At 41.7% G+C, this 18,119-nt stretch overlaps 1 protein-coding gene across 4 annotated transcripts; it reads left to right on the top strand.

Annotated features, from left to right (window-relative positions):
- zfr2 (zinc finger RNA binding protein 2) lies at positions 1–17,847 on the top strand. Of its 4 annotated transcripts, none has more exons than XM_071921777.2 (19): positions 1–53; positions 1,992–2,247; positions 2,519–2,633; positions 3,088–3,315; positions 3,978–4,303; positions 4,756–4,944; positions 5,216–5,480; positions 5,999–6,177; positions 6,406–6,525; positions 7,238–7,383; positions 8,327–8,453; positions 8,742–8,947; positions 9,144–9,312; positions 10,771–10,945; positions 14,105–14,193; positions 14,636–14,731; positions 15,287–15,398; positions 15,718–15,815; positions 15,934–17,847. In XM_071921777.2, exons 1-19 carry the CDS (start codon positions 1–3, stop codon positions 16,105–16,107), a joined length of 3,123 nt encoding a protein of 1,040 aa, XP_071777878.2. In that variant the 3' UTR covers positions 16,108–17,847. The 4 variants fall into 4 exon arrangements, with proteins under 4 accessions (XP_071777878.2, XP_071777876.2, XP_071777877.2 ...); XM_071921775.2 differs by having other exon boundaries at positions 14,105–14,199; XM_071921776.2 differs by having other exon boundaries at positions 3,085–3,315.
- The last annotated feature ends 272 nt before the right edge of the window (positions 17,848–18,119 follow it).

Below are 18,119 nucleotides of genomic sequence, written 5' to 3'. Positions count from 1 at the left end.
ATGGCTGCAAGCAATTATTATGGCTTCACACATGGTGCCGGTCCGCAATACAGGTAATTCAGTTGATGCAGCTTTGTGTCAACATGCTTCGTGTTTCATATTTATAGCCGCCGTTGTTATGGAGTGTATATGAGCAAAAGCGCAGTCATTGGTGGGATTTCACTGCGTGGCCGTGCAATGGATAAGCTAGTTAGCTAGCTAGACCGGCTAGTTACGTTAGCTAGCCAGGTTTGCAGGCCAGCGCTTGCCGACAGGCTTGACGTTACCTGAACCTCAAAACGGTCCCTTTCGTTTGGAGAGCAGCTACTGTTGTTTCAGTACGGCCAGCTATATTTTGAAGGCAAATAAGATGACAGACGTTATCTAGGCAAACGTTAGCCAGCTAGCTATTACACTCGAGCTGGCCGCTGGTGTGACGGGTGAGACTCCGGCCAACATTCAGGATTTAGGAGAGCTAACATTAACTAACCCTGGTCGGGCTTTGCTGAAGGTCCTGTGCCATACAAACTGTGCATTGGTCGTATTTGTTTACCAACAATATGCAACTACATAGAAAAACTTGGAATACGTGGAAAATTAACACCAGACACACCAGCCAAATCCTAGTAAACTTAGGTTGTGGCTGGTGAGTTTGTCTGTGTCAGTCTACCACTGACTTTGGCAGGTGACCAGTCACAGTTCAGATGCCCTGTTCTGTTAAACAAATCCGGCTAGCTGATGAAATGGTGGAAGTAGCTGGTGAATTTTGGAATTCACTGTGGCCAGTGAACTGAAAAAGTTTCCTGCTCTGCCTCTCCTTGTGCAAACTACATGTATCCCTCAGTGCAAGCTCTGAAGTCTCTACTCGTGACTTCTTATTTGAAGTCTAATCTTAAAGGTTCAGTCCTGCTTCTTGATTGAACATAAGATCTCAGGATGTAGGAACTTGTCCATATGGTTGCATGGTAATTGCATTGATTGTACTACCAGATCTTTACAATACCTGTGATGTTTAAGATAGAGAAGTATCATCAGTTTATTCTCCATACAGGCACCGGGTTGTTCTTGTAGCATTTTGAAAACAGATGGCCAAAATTTGAAGGATTTAATGCCAAAACAGTCTGATAATAGACTTTGTAGGCTGTGTCTGTTTACCTGCTTATTTACATTATAGTCAGCAAGCAGTTTTCTATATACTTTTTATTGTGCCACTGCTTGGTATTGGCACTGGGTCCAGTATTTCCTCGTAAGATAAATTAGTATAATGACAACCCTGTTTGCACGTTGATGCAGTGCGTGCTTTCCCTGTTTTGGGGAATTCATGCATCTGCCGTTTGATTTTAGCCCTCTCCTCTCCTGTTCTTGTCCATCCTGACACTAAAAGCTGGACAAAGATGCTGACAGCATCAATTACAGGATGCCATTGCCAGTGACTGCTAGCTGTCAGCATCCCAAAGAATGCTAATGATTTGGCTTCTGCACATTCACAAGGTTGTCCTTTTGGCATTGCTGTGTATCCTGCTGAAAATAAAGAGTTTTATTAGGAACTAGGCCAGTGTATACGTGCATGTTGCATTCTTACGTCACTGCACAAGCTTACATTTTGGGTGATACATTGTACTAGTGGTGTTTTTTATTAGGCCTATAGCTGGCAGTTTCTTCTAATAGTTTCTTCTATCAAAGTCTACTAATGACACAAGTAACTTGATCATGGATTGCCTTTTGCCTTGCCTGCGCTTATCACAAAAAGCAAACAACAGTATAGCAGATAGATCACGTGTTCTAAAGTTTAAAGCAATAGTCATAGATGGATCCTGTAGTACAGTAGTTTCTGCTGTGAATAACGTCTTCGATTTTCAAATAAAAATGGAACACATTCTCATTCTATAGCTCATTTCCAAATAAAGCTTTTCTCAACTGGATGGCGTCTAAAGTTCAATTTAGTTTGTTAAGTTGTCCTCTTTGAGCTAATTCAAAGTTTTCCTTCTTGCTCCTCCCCGCTCCCCCTTCAGTACCCAGCCTCCCCCGGCCTACTCCCACCCCTCCACAGCCAGTTACAGCGTCCAGCAGGCTCCAGCTGTGGCTCATGCTGTGACCGCATCCTACTCTCCAGCCCCAGTCCAGGCGGCCCGGCCTGTGGTCTCGGCCCCTTACCCGGCCTACCAGAGCCACCAGGCGCCCCCAGACTATGGCTACAGGCAGCCAGACCCCCCCGCCCCCCCACAGCCCACCACCACCCCACAGACGTACCAGGTATACTCAGACACGGTCAGTCTCATTTCGCTTTCCTTTATGATCACGTTTGATGTTACATAATGCCATTTTTTGGGCTATTGCAGCATTATTTAAATCAATGCTTTTATGATATTAGTGCATTTGTTCAGTGATTAAACAAGAAATATTGACCCTTGCTGCAATTATATTTTATTTGCTGCTTGTATTATTTTTTTGACATCACTGTATTATAGTTCTATCATGCATAGATATCCCACATAATGGTAAAGCACTTGATTAAACGAGCTCTTGTAAACACTAACAGGACAGCTACAGTTATGGGCGTCCCCCCGCAGTCACTACCTATGACAATAAACAGTACTACCAGACCAGTATAGCCCCAGCTCAGAGGACACCCACAGAGAATTACTACCAAACTGGTGAGTCAATTTATTTTTATTCTCATGTTGCGTCCAAACTGTCCATCACTGCTCTCTGAATATTGTGTTTCATGTAACTAGTATTTCAGTTCTAATTACAGTTTAGAACTCAGAATAGTTACACACACACACACACCTCTCTCTCAGTTGGCTTGCTGAGGATTTGCCGTTCATTAGTCACTACAGTCTTCGTATTATTTACCTTGCACTTTTTGAAGGGTAATGTGATATAAAAGGAATGTGTCTGGTGTTCAAATGCTAGTGTAATGAGGATTAGATATCTTGCCTGCCTTGCCAATAGTTCTCTGACCGGCAGTCCCAGAGGATGCAGTGCAGGAAATCAAATATCTCTCTCTTTCTTTCTCTCTCTCTCTCCCTCCCCCTCCCTCCTCTTCTCCCCTCTCTCCTCTCCATCCTCTTTGTCTTCTCTTCTCTCCCTCCCTTGCTCTAGCAGTAGGTGTGAAGAGTGCTTACAGTCCCGCTCCCTCCACGGTGTACAGCCAGCCCCCTCCTCCCCAGAGGCAGGTAACGGCCCTGAAACCCCTGGCCCCCTCCAGCTCTGTGTCGACCAGCTACAACATCTACCCAGTGTCCACCAGCGTTCAGCAGCCTCCCACGCCCATTTCCTCCTACACGCCCGGCTCCACCTTCAGCTCCACGGCTTCAGCGACCTCTTACTCGGGTAAGAGAGAGAGAGAGAGGGGGGGGTTAGGTTTTTCGAAGCCCTTTTTGGTCCAACTACAATAAAGCCCTTATTATATCGGTCAAAAAGCAGTAAGAACAGAGAATTTCCCATGTCTTTTTTCCCGGTACAGGGGATGTGATGTAACTGTCCTTTGTACTATTCAACTAGAGTGAGTGCCTACATAGAAAACCTGGTTTGGGTGATAGAGGAAAGGAGATGAGTGTGGGTAAATCATCATGTCCACCTCCCGTCACAGATATTTAGTTGACTAAGAAATGGTCCAAGTCTGAAAGAGAAACAAGTGAGTCAGGAGAGTTGATCAAAGACATGAGCAGATTCTGAGTGGCTGCGACAGATGTACACAGTAAGACATTGCTAACTTGATAATTAAAAGTTAGAGCTTCTATTAAATTTCTGACACCTGTCAAATCCCATCTTCAGTGCTTGATGATTGCATCTGACTTGGGGTTTGCCTTCATCGTCTTTGGTCTATATTTAGACTGTATCAACCCTGGTGAAATTCAAGTGCAGCTTGCATATTGCCAGCATGTCGGTTTTTACAGTGTGTTCATTTTTGACCCATATCTTCTGTGCTGCCATCTCTCTAATGACTCTCTCCTCTGCCCGCTCCTCTCTCTACTGTCCTCTCTCACCCTCAGGCATCAGCTACTCCAGTTACGACTCGAGTGGCTACACCTCCACCTCCACCCCCTCCTACTACCAGCCAGCTCAGCAGACTCTCGCCCAGCCCCAGCCTCCACCCCAGCAGCCCCAGCAGCCCCAGCCCCCCATCCAGCCGCCCCCGAAGCAGCTGACGAGCTCCTCCTGGAGCAACTCGGGCAGCAACATGGTGACAGCTCCAGCTGGAAATGCCTACAAAAAGCCCATGTTTCACCAGAACAAGCTGCAGAAGCCCAAAGGGCCTCCCAAGCAGCCCCAGCTCCATTACTGTGACATTTGCAAGATCAGCTGTGCTGGCCCTCAGGTAGGGATTTACAATGACAGATGGTTAAGTCAGAGTGATTTCATTTATAAAGGGCTTTTAATGTAACAGCTTCATCGCATTGAGCCTTACAGAGCAACAAAGGACACAACCAAATACAAATAAAAACAAATGAGAACAAACACATTACAATATTAAGATATATCAGACCAGAGCATATAGTGTGTGTGTATGTGTGTGTGTGTGTGTGTGTGTGTGTGTGTGTGTGTATGAAAACATTGAGAGTAGTTCACTGGCTGGTTGGTAATTTCGTAATAGTAAAATAATAATTTTCGTAATAGTGGTTGTCTAAAATGATCATACTGAGCATATTTCATCAACAAGATTGCGAAGATTAAGTTACAGTAATAGATGTAACAGATATTCCTATTTCCCTATGTGCATTTCATATTTGGATGTTCCACCTTACTAACTGGTTTTATTTATTTCATCAGACATACCGGGAGCATCTAGAAGGCCAGAAGCACAAGAAAAAGGAGGCAGCGCTGAAGTCTGGGGGGCAGACAGGGGCCAGCAACGGGCCCCGGGGGGTCCAAACCCAGTTACGCTGCGAGTTGTGTGACGTCTCCTGCACTGGGGTTGACGCCTACGCCGCCCATATCCGTGGGGCCAAGCACCAGAAGGTCAGCACAGCTGTGATGCTTTAGTCTCTCAGTAACTTCTGGTATTTAAGAAAATGTAGTCTATAAGGATAGGAGGCAGCTGTAGAAAATATTTAGATAACGTGCATGAAATCATTCTGGATATTAGTGTGGTGTACCCATGTGATGTTCCCTCAAAGCTGCCAAGTCTTGACATGAAACCTCCCTCTGGGATCTGGGATGGGATTAAGTGTCAGCGGCCTTACATGGTTGTATCTTTCTCCGTCTCTCTTTGTCAAACTCTTTGTCAAAGGTGGTGAAACTCCACACCAAGCTGGGCAAACCCATACCTTCAACTGAGCCCGTCTTGGTGAACACCGCTCCAGTTTATACAACCTCAACAGCTGGGAAACCTCCTGTCTCGGCCTCCGCTCCTTCTTCGGTCTCAACCACTTCAGCAGCTTCTGTTGCTGCGCCAACGACTCCCACTGCAGCACCCAAACCAGTGGTCGTAAACACTGCTGCTAAAACAGCAGCGCCAGTCAAGAAACCAGTTCCTCCCAAAATAACTGTCATTTGTAAGTTATTGGATATGTTATGTGGATAATATTTTGGCTACATGTGTAAAATTTGAATGTTTAAACTTCAGCATTACATATTTCCAGACATAGAGATTATCAAACAATAGTCTGTCTCATGTATATTAACTAGAGCCATATCCAAACTAAATGTCACTCAGTTCCAAGGATATACAGTATATATCTCTATTAGTGTCAAAATTATACCTTTTTGATCATGAAGAGTTTCACTCCAAAACGAGACATTTTTGATGACTACTCTTATAAAATGAACACTGTCACAAATTTTAAACAAATCATGGTAGAATTGTTGGTTAACTTAATTACTTGGTTGATAGAAAGCTTTTACAATCTGGAACTTCTATATTTTTAAGACTTGGATGATGATTTTTTTCCCAAATTGAACTCTTCAATATTGAATCATAAACTTAAAGTTAGATATTTGTTTTCCCCCAAAATGGACATACAGCGTTTTAGACATGAACTCTTTAAACTGTGACATCTTGCCTGCCTCACAGCCAATAAGCCAGCCAGCGCTCCAGCTGCAGCAGCAGCGGTGGTGGTGGCAGCAGCAGCCAAGGCAGAGGAGCCCAAGCAGCAGACAATGCAGAAGATGGATCCTCTGAGTGACGATGAGGATGGTGACAGAGGGAGTCAGGGAGACGTCCAGCCGGTGGGACATGACTATGTGGAGGAGGTAGGCGAGAAATGATGATAACGATAATGATCTCAGTGTTGAAGGTAATAATTATGATCGAAAGTAATAATAATGATGCTAATAACAGTAATAACATGCTATATTTATGTACAAGATTTCTGTTATCTGTCTGCTATCTTCATATAATGATCTATAGGATTATCATTTGTGTTGAGGTGGTCCTCCTGCATGACTGTGTCTTCAGCTGAATTATCCATCTTTCCCCAGGTCCGTAACGATGACGGCAAGGTGATTCGCTTCCACTGTAAACTCTGTGAATGCAGCTTCAATGACCCCAACGCTAAAGACATGCACCTGAAGGGAAGAAGGCACAGACTGCAGTACAAGGTAAGACAATGATTTCGCTTGGCAAGACATCTTGGGAGAGATACAGCAGAAGGTCTGAGCTGAACCAGACCTGACCAGTCACCCAAAGAGACATAATGAAAAACATTTATTGGCAGGGTTAGAATACATGCTTTTAACTTTACACAAATGTGATTTCTAATCTGATTGGCATTTTTTGGATTTAGGGACCTGGCACATTTTATATTGTGAATATGAGTTGTTCTGGCAATTTCCTAACTTCTCCCTGGGGATTATAACTCTATATCTAATCTTTCTATAATTACTATAATATAGTATACATTTTTTACACTCATACTGGGTAATAAAGTGTCATCTATACTGCAAATATGATATAGTTATTATACACGTATGGCCACACGATGGCAGACCTGCTGTTGAAATGATCCCATCTTAATAGCTATTTTTAGTTATTTCAATTATAGATAATTATTCCAGCTGATTGTTCTTGTTATGTCTTGCTTTACAGTACTTAGCAATTAGAGTCATTATATTGCATATTACAAAATTATGATTATTAAATGCATGATAACGCGTATGTGCGTGCCTGCGTGCAAGCCCCGCATATGCACATGTTGTTATTCTCTCGACTTTTGTCAGTCAGGGAGAGCAGGATCACATGTGCGTTAACTCTCCAGTTAAATTGCCTTCAATATTATAATATTATTCTGTCCTCTTCTTGCTCCCTTTGTAGAAAAAAGTAAACCCAGAACTTCCTGTGGAGATCAAGCCCAGTAACCGGGCCAGGAAGCTGCAGGAGGGCAAGCTGAGGAAGCAGAAGCAGAAGGCGGTGCTGAAGAGACAGAGAGACGATGAGCAACGCTGGCACATGGAGATGAGGTCAGACATGTGGCCAAAGATCATGACCTGTTAGTCAGAGATCGAGGCTCGCTCTCATGTTATCGTCTGCTCTGCAGTCTGAAGTTCAGTTTGCAAAATTTCCTTGGTTGGCACAGAAAAAAGAGAAAATGAAAGGCATGAAAGATGGCATCTTGAAGGTAATATCGGTAAAGGGGAAGTTCTGAAGTTGGTTAGCTGTTAGACTGACCTACTTACTTAAGGGAATTCCCTGCCTAAGTTTTATCAACGTCTTCCCCTCTTTTTTTTGACCTTCTCTGATGCTTGTCAGTCACATGATCTCTTCTACAGAATAAAATCTCAACAAAATAATCTCAACAATCTCACACAGGAAGTTCATATGAGTAGTTGATGTTTTTTCATGTCAAATATGGAGGATTTATTATGAGAACTGTACAGATTAGGGACCACTGAAATATGTTTCCACTCTGTTCAGCGAAATGTACTAGAAACCTGGCCTATGCTTTAATCATATGTTACTGATATAACAGTCTCTCTTGACGACACTTTTAAGGCAGGTTATGATGGGCTAAAATGTGGCATCTGCTGCCAAAGAGCTCATATATTGGTCTCAGAGGAAATAGGAATTTTGATTACAATCAAGCAGCTGTAATTGACTCAGATTCTACTGATTCCTTTTCTTAACCCCAGACATGTCAGTCCAAGTGAAAATATTCTATTTCCCCCATCTAATGTACTGTACTATACACAGTACCTATGCATTATGATTCCATTATGTGTGCAAGGGTATATAAGAATACACTTTTTGTTGACGTTGATTTCTTTTGTATAGATTATTGTATATTTTTTATACCTGCAATGGAAAAATCCCAGAGCACATAAATTACGTTTATTGAATTAGATAAAAAATTGTGTTTTCAAAAAGTTTGGCTCTACTGACACATCTCTGCCCACTCTCCTCCAGGCGATATGAGGAGGACATGTACTGGAGGAGGATGGAGGAGGAACAGATGTACTGGGGGGAGCAGAGGCGCAGGATGGCCCCTCCACCGCTGATGAGCCGCCCTGGGATGCCTGTACCCCCTCTACTGGTGAGTGTTTCTATCGCTGTGATGTATTGTAGTATTTGAATGTAGTCCAGCATGAGTAAAAGAGTGACTCAGCGGGCCTAGGCACACACCTCGTGATCATGTCAACATGGGTTCAAATACACCAGATATACAGTACCTCATAAACTTTGTCGTATGTCTCTCTCCCCAGTGTACACTATCGAATAAATCAGAAATGCAATAAAACCAACCTGTATAAAACTAGCTTTCAGTGAGATTTAGTGTGATTGATTTGTGATTGATAGTTTTATTCACCCCTTCTCCCTTAAGACGTGCGTGCGTCGGCCAGACTCCCCCGACGACCGCCACATCATGGCCAAGCACTCCACCATTTACCCAGTGGAGGAGGAGCTGCAGGCCGTCCAGAGGATCGTCTCTCACTCGGAGCGAGCCCTCAAACTGGTGTCAGACTCCCTGCTGGAGAAGGAGGCGCCTGCTGTTGCTACCTCTACTGCTGAGGATGGAGAGGAGAAAGCGTAAGAAGAGGAATCTTCTACTTTCTAAGGGCATGGATTAAGCCTAGTTCAGGACGAAAAGCACTTTTGATAAGCATTTTTCTTGATTCTTGTTTTAGCTCAAGACTGTTTAATAAAAAAAATGTCTGTTAAACCAGCCCTACAACTCTTCATCTTTGCCTGTTTCTCTCTCTCTGACCTCCTTACTCTCTGACAGTACTGAGAACCCAGGACGGCTGCTGAAAGGGGTGATGAGGGTGGGAATCCTGGCCAAAGGCCTGCTGCTTCATGGGGACAGAAATGTTGAGCTCATCCTGCTGACGGCCAAGAAACCCACCATCACCTTACTGAAGAACATCGCCAAGCAGCTGCCCAAGGAACTGGCGGTAAGAAACCTCACCGGTCCTTTACCTAGAGTTGAGTGACACAGATCAAGCAACTGAAAGACTGTTAATGTAGGAAAGTATTTGGATTCCCTGTGCTGTGCATGAGGTTGAGAGAGGGAAGGATTTTGGTGAATTTGGAATCAACAACAGTAATCTTAACAGATTTTTTTTTTCAAGTTGCAGCTATTGCCTTTTGACTGGTGTTGTGTCATAAGGGCTCAAGACTAATAGATTTGAAGTTATGTATTCACTAGAATGGGAACCAAAGGTTTCACTGTAAGTAATTTTGATATAGAGCTGAAGTAAACGGAGGAAGGGACTGCTTTCTCATTTGAATATCACAGTTTAGTAATGGTAATACTGTAGTAATCATATGATCTTACATTTTTTAGCAACCAAGACACAAAACCGGAGAATACCACAAAATCTCACTTCATTCTTTACTCTCATCAGAACATCTAGCGCATAACCTTTTGAAGGGGAATACCATTTAATTTCAGTATTCAGATAGGTTTTCCCTATGCACTAGAGCAGTTCAATTTGCATTGGTGAACACTCACTACTCTCCCCTACAGCCAGAACAAAGGGAGAAGTTTGTCCTACTCATTTATCAGTGATTATACTGATAAGTGATTATACTTCTACACTGGGAACCAAGTGAGACTGGAACAGGTGACTCTGATAGGTCAATATTCTGCAGATATATATATGTGTTTGTTGGTTCAGAACTGACACCACTACTATATAGTAAAGCTAATTTTGGTGGAAATGCTCAAACATTGTATAAATCCACTCAGTCTGTCTCCCATTGATTGTTATTAGAGGACTTACAGGCTGTTTATCTGAGTGTTGGCTTATGGAGAGAGTTGTCCATGTTCACAAATGATTGAACTACCCTAGGCTAAAGGAATAACCCATGTGAATTTTTAAATTGACTGGTATTCCCCTTTAAGGCCCACGTGCGAGAGAGAGGATCCGTACCAAATAAAACCACGATGAAGACTTGAAGCTTGTGATGTGCTGTAATTCCTTACTCTTCCTCCCTCCTGCTCTAGCTGTAATGAGTATTTCATCAGAAATGCTTTTCACTGATCTTTAGATTCACTGCCTGGTTACGACACCTGAGTCCTACAGAGTGAGACTGGGGAATTACCTTTTAAACCGCCCCCTTTTCCTTTTTTACATTTTACTGTGTAGTCCATTCTATAGAAAAGATATACTTAGTGACCAAAACCTTGAGAAATATTGTTTTCAATGTTGCTGACCCTTTTAAAATAAGGGGACCAATCCTAACAGTCTTTAGAGAAACAATTTGCATACCTGGGGTTAAAAACAGTAGTTTTACCCTGTCGCCCCGCCAAACTAGGCCCCTCTCTGCTTGTTTTTCGCTAAAAGAAAGCCCCCCCACACCCCTCCTCCTCTGTAGTGAGTAATCCCAAGTGTCCTTTTAACCGGCAGACATTTTCTGAAGATCAGTATGAGGTGCAGGCTCACCCTGAGGAGGCGAACATCGTGATATTTTCAAGCAAGGAGCCCAAAATGCAGGTGACCATTTCTCTCACCTCGCCGCTGATGAGGGAGGACCCTGCCGCTGAGAAGGACAAGCAGGCAGGAGGAAAAGCGGCTGAGAAAGGTTAGAGAAGCCAAAGCTTTCAGTACCAGACAACCAAATGTTAGCACTGTGTGTATTACACTATATATCCCCCCCCACCCACCCACCCATTAGCAGCCTAACTTTTAGGCTGAAAAGCTCCTAAATTACACAAAATGAGAGATGGGACTTGTAACCAAGCCCATGCATCATGGTTCAAGCTAAAATTATATGCTTATTTTTTCTTTAACCCCTCTCCCCTTTAAAAGACTTGACTCACCCATTCATTTGTCCCACTGTTTTCATTTTCCCCATTGTTTGCAGTTACACTTAGTCCCCAAGCTCTTTATTTCTTTTCCACAACATGGGAATCAAAAGCCGGGCTCTCCGACCTTTCTGTGCCAGTAGGGTGTGTGTTTATCTTATGAACATGTGCTCAGATAAACCTTTGGAAAATTATGATTTAAAACAGGCAGAGATGATGATCAGTGTTCAGATAATGCCCAGGGATGAGAATGCCTCAATAGTGATACTATTTATAGAAATACTCATAGCTTTGAGATTTGAAGTAAGTTTTGCTTCTCTTGTTGCATTTTACGTAATTTCTACAGGGGAATTCCGAGGTCCAACGACTTCCCACTCCCTTTATATCTCATCCCTGCAACACAAAATGGCATTATCATTATTGATAAGGTGTTGGAGTGTCATTCTATTCCCCCACAATGATCAATATTGAAATAATGTTAACATGAGATCAGCGGAACCATTATCATTACTTCCCCCCTTTTAACAGTGCAGGTAATTTTCAAGATCATTGTCAAACACTCCCCCGCCTGCTCCAATAACTGTCAGCATTTTAATGTATTTTTCCCATTTGGAAAACATGGTAGAAATGTTTTCTGTGGCCGCTTTCTTTCTCTATTTTGTTTGGGTTTGTTGATCAGTGCCCCCGATTCTGTATCAGCAGACCTAGGCAACCCAATGGCTCTTCTGAAGACCACACTTGTATACGTACCACTAAGAATAGTAAAACTAAAATAAACAAGGTTGCCCATGTTTATTAGGCTTTTCAGAGTGGGAATGCCAAGGACCCTCTTATTCACTAAGATCAGAGGGGCACAACTGTTCCTAAATCAATACTCCCAACTCTAAAAGGCGTGATAAACCTGGGGTTTTGATTCTTAGTGGTATGGTAGTGTAGACTTCAAAAAAGTGGCAGATTTTTATGTATTTCCCCTGTAACAAACCTAATATCCTCTGTTGTTGCTACAGTGCAAGTGAACATGGAAGTGTGGAAAGCCCCTAGGCTTTTCTTGTGAAATATTTTCTCATGACAGTTCAATAACCGTATTTCGTAAAAATGTGAATTTGTCATGAACAAGGATAGATTTTCATGGATTTTTTTCATGGATTATTTCATTAACGTCTGAATCGGGCACAGAAAGTTTTCTTTTGAACCAACATAACTTTGCATACTATCATTTACAGTACTCAATAATAAGTTCATCCCTGGCTTTGTCATTTTTTTTTTCCACAAATTTGACCTCACTTAAATTGCTTTGCTTTTTGTTGTTGTCATGTCATGTCAATAGTGAGGCGCCCCTCTTGTGCCTTTATCAGCTTGGGATGAGTTTCCTTAAAACTTTGTGGCAGAAGAGTAATGCAATCCATTACTGTCTAGGCAAAGTAGGGCCAGACCGATAAATACAGTAGGTGCAGAGATATTGATCTTTCATAGATACATTGGATATCAAAAGTTGACACACCCTTTCAAATTTTTGAAATTGAAAGGGTGAATTGGACTTTTTTCACTTGCATATAGTAACCAGAAAAATCAAGGTAAAAACAAAAGGCTACTCCTTTTTGACAGTGTATTAAAAATAAACGAAACATGAGGGTGCACACCAAAGATTCCCCTACGATTGAATAGGTGAGGTGGGTCACCCTGCCTTAAAGCTGCTAACCCATCTAAAAGAAATCCCCAGATACTTGGGGAGATATTTGGGGGAAAATCTGCTTTCCTCTGCAAAACAACAAGGTAAAGAATTTAATCTTTCAATATGACATGGATGAGAAACAAACCAAATCAATCAAGGAATGTCTGGGGGAAATAAAAGAATATCAGTGTTGTAGAACAGGCCAGTCAGAGCCTGGACCTCTGTAGATCGGCCTAAACAGGAGTGTGGATAGGACGTCCCGTTACAGTTTCAGTGAGCTTGAACTCAAATTTTAAATCCAGCTGTGCTGGATTTAAAATTAGAGTTGGTAGAGACTTGTCCAAACAGTCTTTCTGCTGTTATAAAAGCAAAAGGTGTTTCTACTAAATACTAATTAAAGTGTGTCCACAGTTGCACAACCAAATGTTTTTAGTTTTCCAATTTGAGTACATTGTCAGAAATGAGTTGGCTTTATTTTGCTGGTAACTATATACAAATGAAAGTCAAAAAAGCCTGCTTTAATGGTTCTCATTTCAGGCTTCAATGCAATAAAACATTGTGTAAAAAATTGTGGGTAGATTTTTGATATCCACTGTAAGTAGATTTATAGGCATATACTTGGCTGATAATGCACCAAATAAATTGGAACAAAACTTATTCCAATACAATCATATATGCTGAATTTTATATTTATACTAAACCTTGGACTGAATTATTTAAAAAACAAATGACATGCAAGTCCAGTGTGTGTATAAGGTTCTGTGATGATTCATGATGATTCATGTTAAATAACTGTAAATCTTTACAATCAGACAAAATTGAATCAGCCTGTCTCACTCCCAAATTCGAGGGATTTTCTCCAGAGAGATTTCTGTATTTCAGGTGTTTACTGCCCAAAAATCATTATTGGCAGATGTATTTCATATACATTTTTCGACCTAAAACTCCTGTATCGGTCAGGCCCCTAATGCAAAGCTGATGGTCAAATGCTTTCCTTGTTTTCTGATATCTTCCCCTCATCATTTCTCTGTCAAAACAAACTGAAACAAAACCAAGGAGAGTTTTTAAGGAGCCAAGGAAAGAGTTTGAGATTTGACCAGAAATCATTCACATGCTAGAAATGTTTTAGTAATCTCATCCCTGGTCAGTGAATGTACAGCAACAGTTACAACAAGCCATGTGACTAATGTGTATTACAGTGATCATTTGGCTCTTGCATTAATTAAACAGTAAGCCTTGAGCCAATTCATATTATCTCCATCAGGTGTGGCTGAGAAGGACGTTACTGATCTCCTGAATAAGAAGAAATGCCTGGAATACCTGGCTGCTCTCCGACATGCCAAATGGTTCCAGGTAAAGGTATCACAACAACCTGCATGACTATATCACCATTTTAGTCAGTGTATTAGTTTTTACCATGCATGAGCCCGAGTCTGTCTATTATCTTTGATAACAGATGTTAAGAAATAAGTGGAATTAAGAAAACAAACAAGTGAAGAGTCTAATTCCAAAGTGAGATGGCCACCATTTGATTAAAATGATGCCCACTCTTACAAAATAATTACTGGCATGAAAGTAACGTTATGTGATGTCTGCTTACAAAATAGTTTTGAGGGTAGAATCTTGTTTTTTGAAATACTGCCTGATGAATTTAAGTTTCCAAAATGTTGTAATTTGCTCTGACATTTACGCTTGAGAGGGTTAGTTAATTACATTGTCAGAAATTTAGTGTAGCTGCAATAACTGCCATTGTCTTTAACAAATGCAGTACTAATGATTTTTTGTATTTCTGTAGGCTCGTGCCAACGGGCTGCAGTCTTGTGTGATCATCATTCGGGTTCTGAGAGACCTTTGCCAACGGGTGCCAACCTGGGGCAAGATGCCCGGCTGGGTAAGAGGCTCAGACTTCACCTATCTTTTCCCCTGTCTGTCCGTGCATTTCACCCATTTCTTAATCCGTTTTTTTTTACCAGTTGTTGCGCTAATTTTACTGTTTTTTTATTCCTACTTCTTACCTTTTACTTTTTGACTCATTTTTTTATTTTTTGGTGAGCAAAACCTATTCCTAATAAGTTTATTGTTTTAAAACATTGGTGTACTAACACATGGTGCAGCAGGATGAGGCATGTGTGCTTGCATTGTTGTAAGTTTGATTTTAACCGTAAGCCCATGTTGCGTATTATTCCCTCTCTCCCTTGTCCTTTGTGTCTCTCTCTGCTGTCTAAGTACATGCAAAATATCATAGAAACTATAGCTCATGTTGTCAGTATATAGTGTATGCACATCCAATATCCTGACCAACACCTGACCTTTGTACCTTGATACAAAAGGCAACACACCAAAAGAGAGAAGGATGCCACTAAAAGAGCATGAATCCAGTATCTGGGCATCTTTCTTCCATTTCAGTGTCTATATAATGTATCTTCCCATGTGTTTCCCCCTCCAGGCCATGGAGCTGCTGGTAGAGAAGGTCATCAGCAGCGCCACAGGCCCGCTCAGCCCGGGAGAGGCCATGCGCCGCGTCCTGGAGTGCATCTCCACAGGCATACTGCTGCCAGGTCAGACAAATGAGGGAAAGCTATATATACAAATACACAATATGGGAATAAACACATAATTTCACTGTATCAGAAAGTCTCTCCGTTGATTCCAGCTAATGACAATAACACTAAATTATTCAGTCATGAATTACACACACTTATCTATCTACATTGTTTCCCCCTTGGTGCTATAAAATCAGCTTGTGTCGAACATGGAGCTTTTGAAGGGGGATTGTTTTAGTAGACCTTTAATGGATATGCTAATGTCCTGTATCTTGATTTCCTGATCTCTTCTGTCATGGTCATATTCATAATTTATTGTCCCCTCTTTCCTCAGATGGACCAGGTTTGTTGGACCCCTGTGAGAAAGAGCCAACAGATGCGTTGGAAACCATGACTGGTCAAGCCAGAGAGGACATTACTGCCAGCGCACAGGTATGTTCCCACATCTGAATGCACAATTAACGCTTATTTTGCAAGCAAATTATGTTTATTGAAGATGTTTTAAATTCTGCTAACCTACTTGTCCCTTTCCCGTTTCCTCTGGTTCCAGCATGCTTTGCGGCTGCTTGCATTCCGTCAGATCCACAAGGTTCTGGGCATGGAGTCTCTACCGGCGTCGAAGGCCAGCGCTCGCAACCGCAAGCGGAGGCGGGACGTCAGCGAAACGGGCGAAGGGGAGGGGGAGGGTAAAAAAGACAAGAAGGAGGAAGCAGAGGACGCTTGACCTCCGACCTCCAGAGCAGCGCGTTTGCTAGTGTAGAGACTGGTAGAATGTCACAACTTTAACCTTTTCTTATCTTGAAAATAATCTTAACACACAGCTATACACATATGAATATAACTGACTTTACTCTTTACGTGTCTGCCCTTGAAGCGAGAGGAGGAAATGTTGGGAGGGGGAGGACTGAAGTTTGAGAATCTGTACTGCAATTCCTTCTCCCATATAGTATTTTACTGCAGATGTACTGTACTTAAAAGTGTGCTAAGGAAAATGGCTGAAAGTTTGTGTTTCGGAAAGGATCTGAGGGAGCTAACGATTGCATCATTCCATTTCTAGTGTACTTGCACACTTGACTACTGACCGCCCCTCCCCACCTCCCACGTTCATCCACAATAATTGTACCGGCCACTGTCACCTAGCCGTTGTTTTCTGTGTATTAGAGGTATTCTGGTATTGAAGCCTCCAGTACGGTTTAATCATCAGCACCTTTTAGCTTTATTTTCAGCTTTTCTCGGTGAAGAAGAGTTTGAATCCTTACAGCTCCCTAAGCAAGTTCAGTTTTGCCATCTGACTCCGAGTCGGGAGTCGCTGAACTAACTTGGGTGTGCGTGACATTGTACAGTGAAAATGTGTTTCCAGGTCTATTGGAAAAGAAATGATGGGATTTTACTTGTTGAGGCTTTGAAACTGTTTAGGAGTTCAGAGAAGATTCACCATGTAAAGGATTTACATACTGTGCTGTTAATTGTGCCTAAAATACAGGTAATGACACGTTAATAATGACAAAAATGGTGTGATGCTGTTGATTGAAACGGGTGTACGTAACAAGTCTTTCCTTAAACCCTCATGCCCTCTCTCCCTCCGCCCCCCCAGTCCCCTCTAAAGCTGTGTGGATGTTTTCTTCTAATGCATTTTGGAAAAGTGGAAGGAGACAGACAAAGGAGTTTTAAGATCCATCCAAAGGCCTACATCACATCTTGAAAACAATACACTAAAATAATTGCTCTTCAAAGAGGCCCTTAAGTTTGTCAGAAACCTACAAAGATAGCTCTGCTTTGTGCAAGATTCATTTGCACTATAAAATAATAAATAAATACAAATAATTTAAAGGCTTTTTCTGTGGAAGTCACACTGGGGAGTAACGTTATGTCTCTCATGAGAGAAGTCTTATGTTGCACAGTCTAGCATGCTGAGGGAATGAAGCACTTATGAAATGACAATGTTACTGTATGCAGCCATAATTTTATCATTTGAATATGCCTAGCAATCTTTTTCTTCCAGAGTTTGGTCAGCAGAGGAAACAAGTTTTAGTCAGAAAAAACGTTAAGACTGAATATCTACTGTAATGATCAAGGGGTTACTAGTCTTTTGACTTTCTTCCTTGTGCCTGCGTTGTGTTGTGTATTAGAGATTTCATATTAAGACCGAAGATTCAGAAAGGGGAACATTTATGAGTTGTTACTGTCATGCAATATTTTACTGATCTTACTTCACGAAGATGTAGGACGGAGAAAAGGAGAATTGCACAACTCTTTGGCTTGAAGGTTCATGTGAGAGAATTAATGTGCAGATTTAGGTTGATTTCATTTACTAAGAACACCATAGACATATTGTTTTGTTTTATTTCAGAAGGATGTTGCAATCAATTTTGTATTGTTAAACGAAGTGTGAACGTTGCTGTCCTATTATTTGAATGTCTTTGTAGTGCTGCCTAAAATTAAGGGGAGATATTAAATACTTTTAAGCCATTTTTGTCTCCGAGGCTGTATTGTCTGTAAAATTGTGCATTTTTACTTTTAAATAGCAATCATTTTCTTTTGCGAATTAGCCGCTTGCTGCATTAAAGGATATTACAACTAAATAAATGAGCAGGAATCTACACACCTAATTAATATTGATTATTGCTACAACACTGCAAAGGAAGCCATGGGAATGTCGCCGCAGCGCGTCACCTCTTGCGTCGTCTCAGTAAACATATGATGTATATTTTCCTAATACTGAGGAAGTAGTGTGAC

Source organism: Centroberyx gerrardi, chromosome 9 (assembly GCF_048128805.1).
Source record: "Centroberyx gerrardi isolate f3 chromosome 9, fCenGer3.hap1.cur.20231027, whole genome shotgun sequence".
NCBI lineage: Eukaryota > Metazoa > Chordata > Actinopteri > Beryciformes > Berycidae > Centroberyx > Centroberyx gerrardi.
The sequence above is the reverse complement of the archived record's forward strand: the minus strand, read 5'-3'. Positions and strand labels throughout refer to the sequence as shown.

Excerpts from the sequence above, each read along its gene's own strand:
- zfr2 (XM_071921774.2), top strand. The coding sequence starts at position 1 with ATGGCTGCAAGCAATTATTATGGCTTCACACATGGTGCCGGTCCGCAA. Across the intron at positions 2,634-3,084 it reads AGAGAATTACTACCAAACTG|CAGTAGGTGTGAAGAGTGCT; the intron begins GTGAGTCAATTT and ends CCCTTGCTCTAG. Across the intron at positions 14,200-14,635 it reads CCAAATGGTTCCAGGTAAAG|GCTCGTGCCAACGGGCTGCA; the intron begins GTATCACAACAA and ends GTATTTCTGTAG.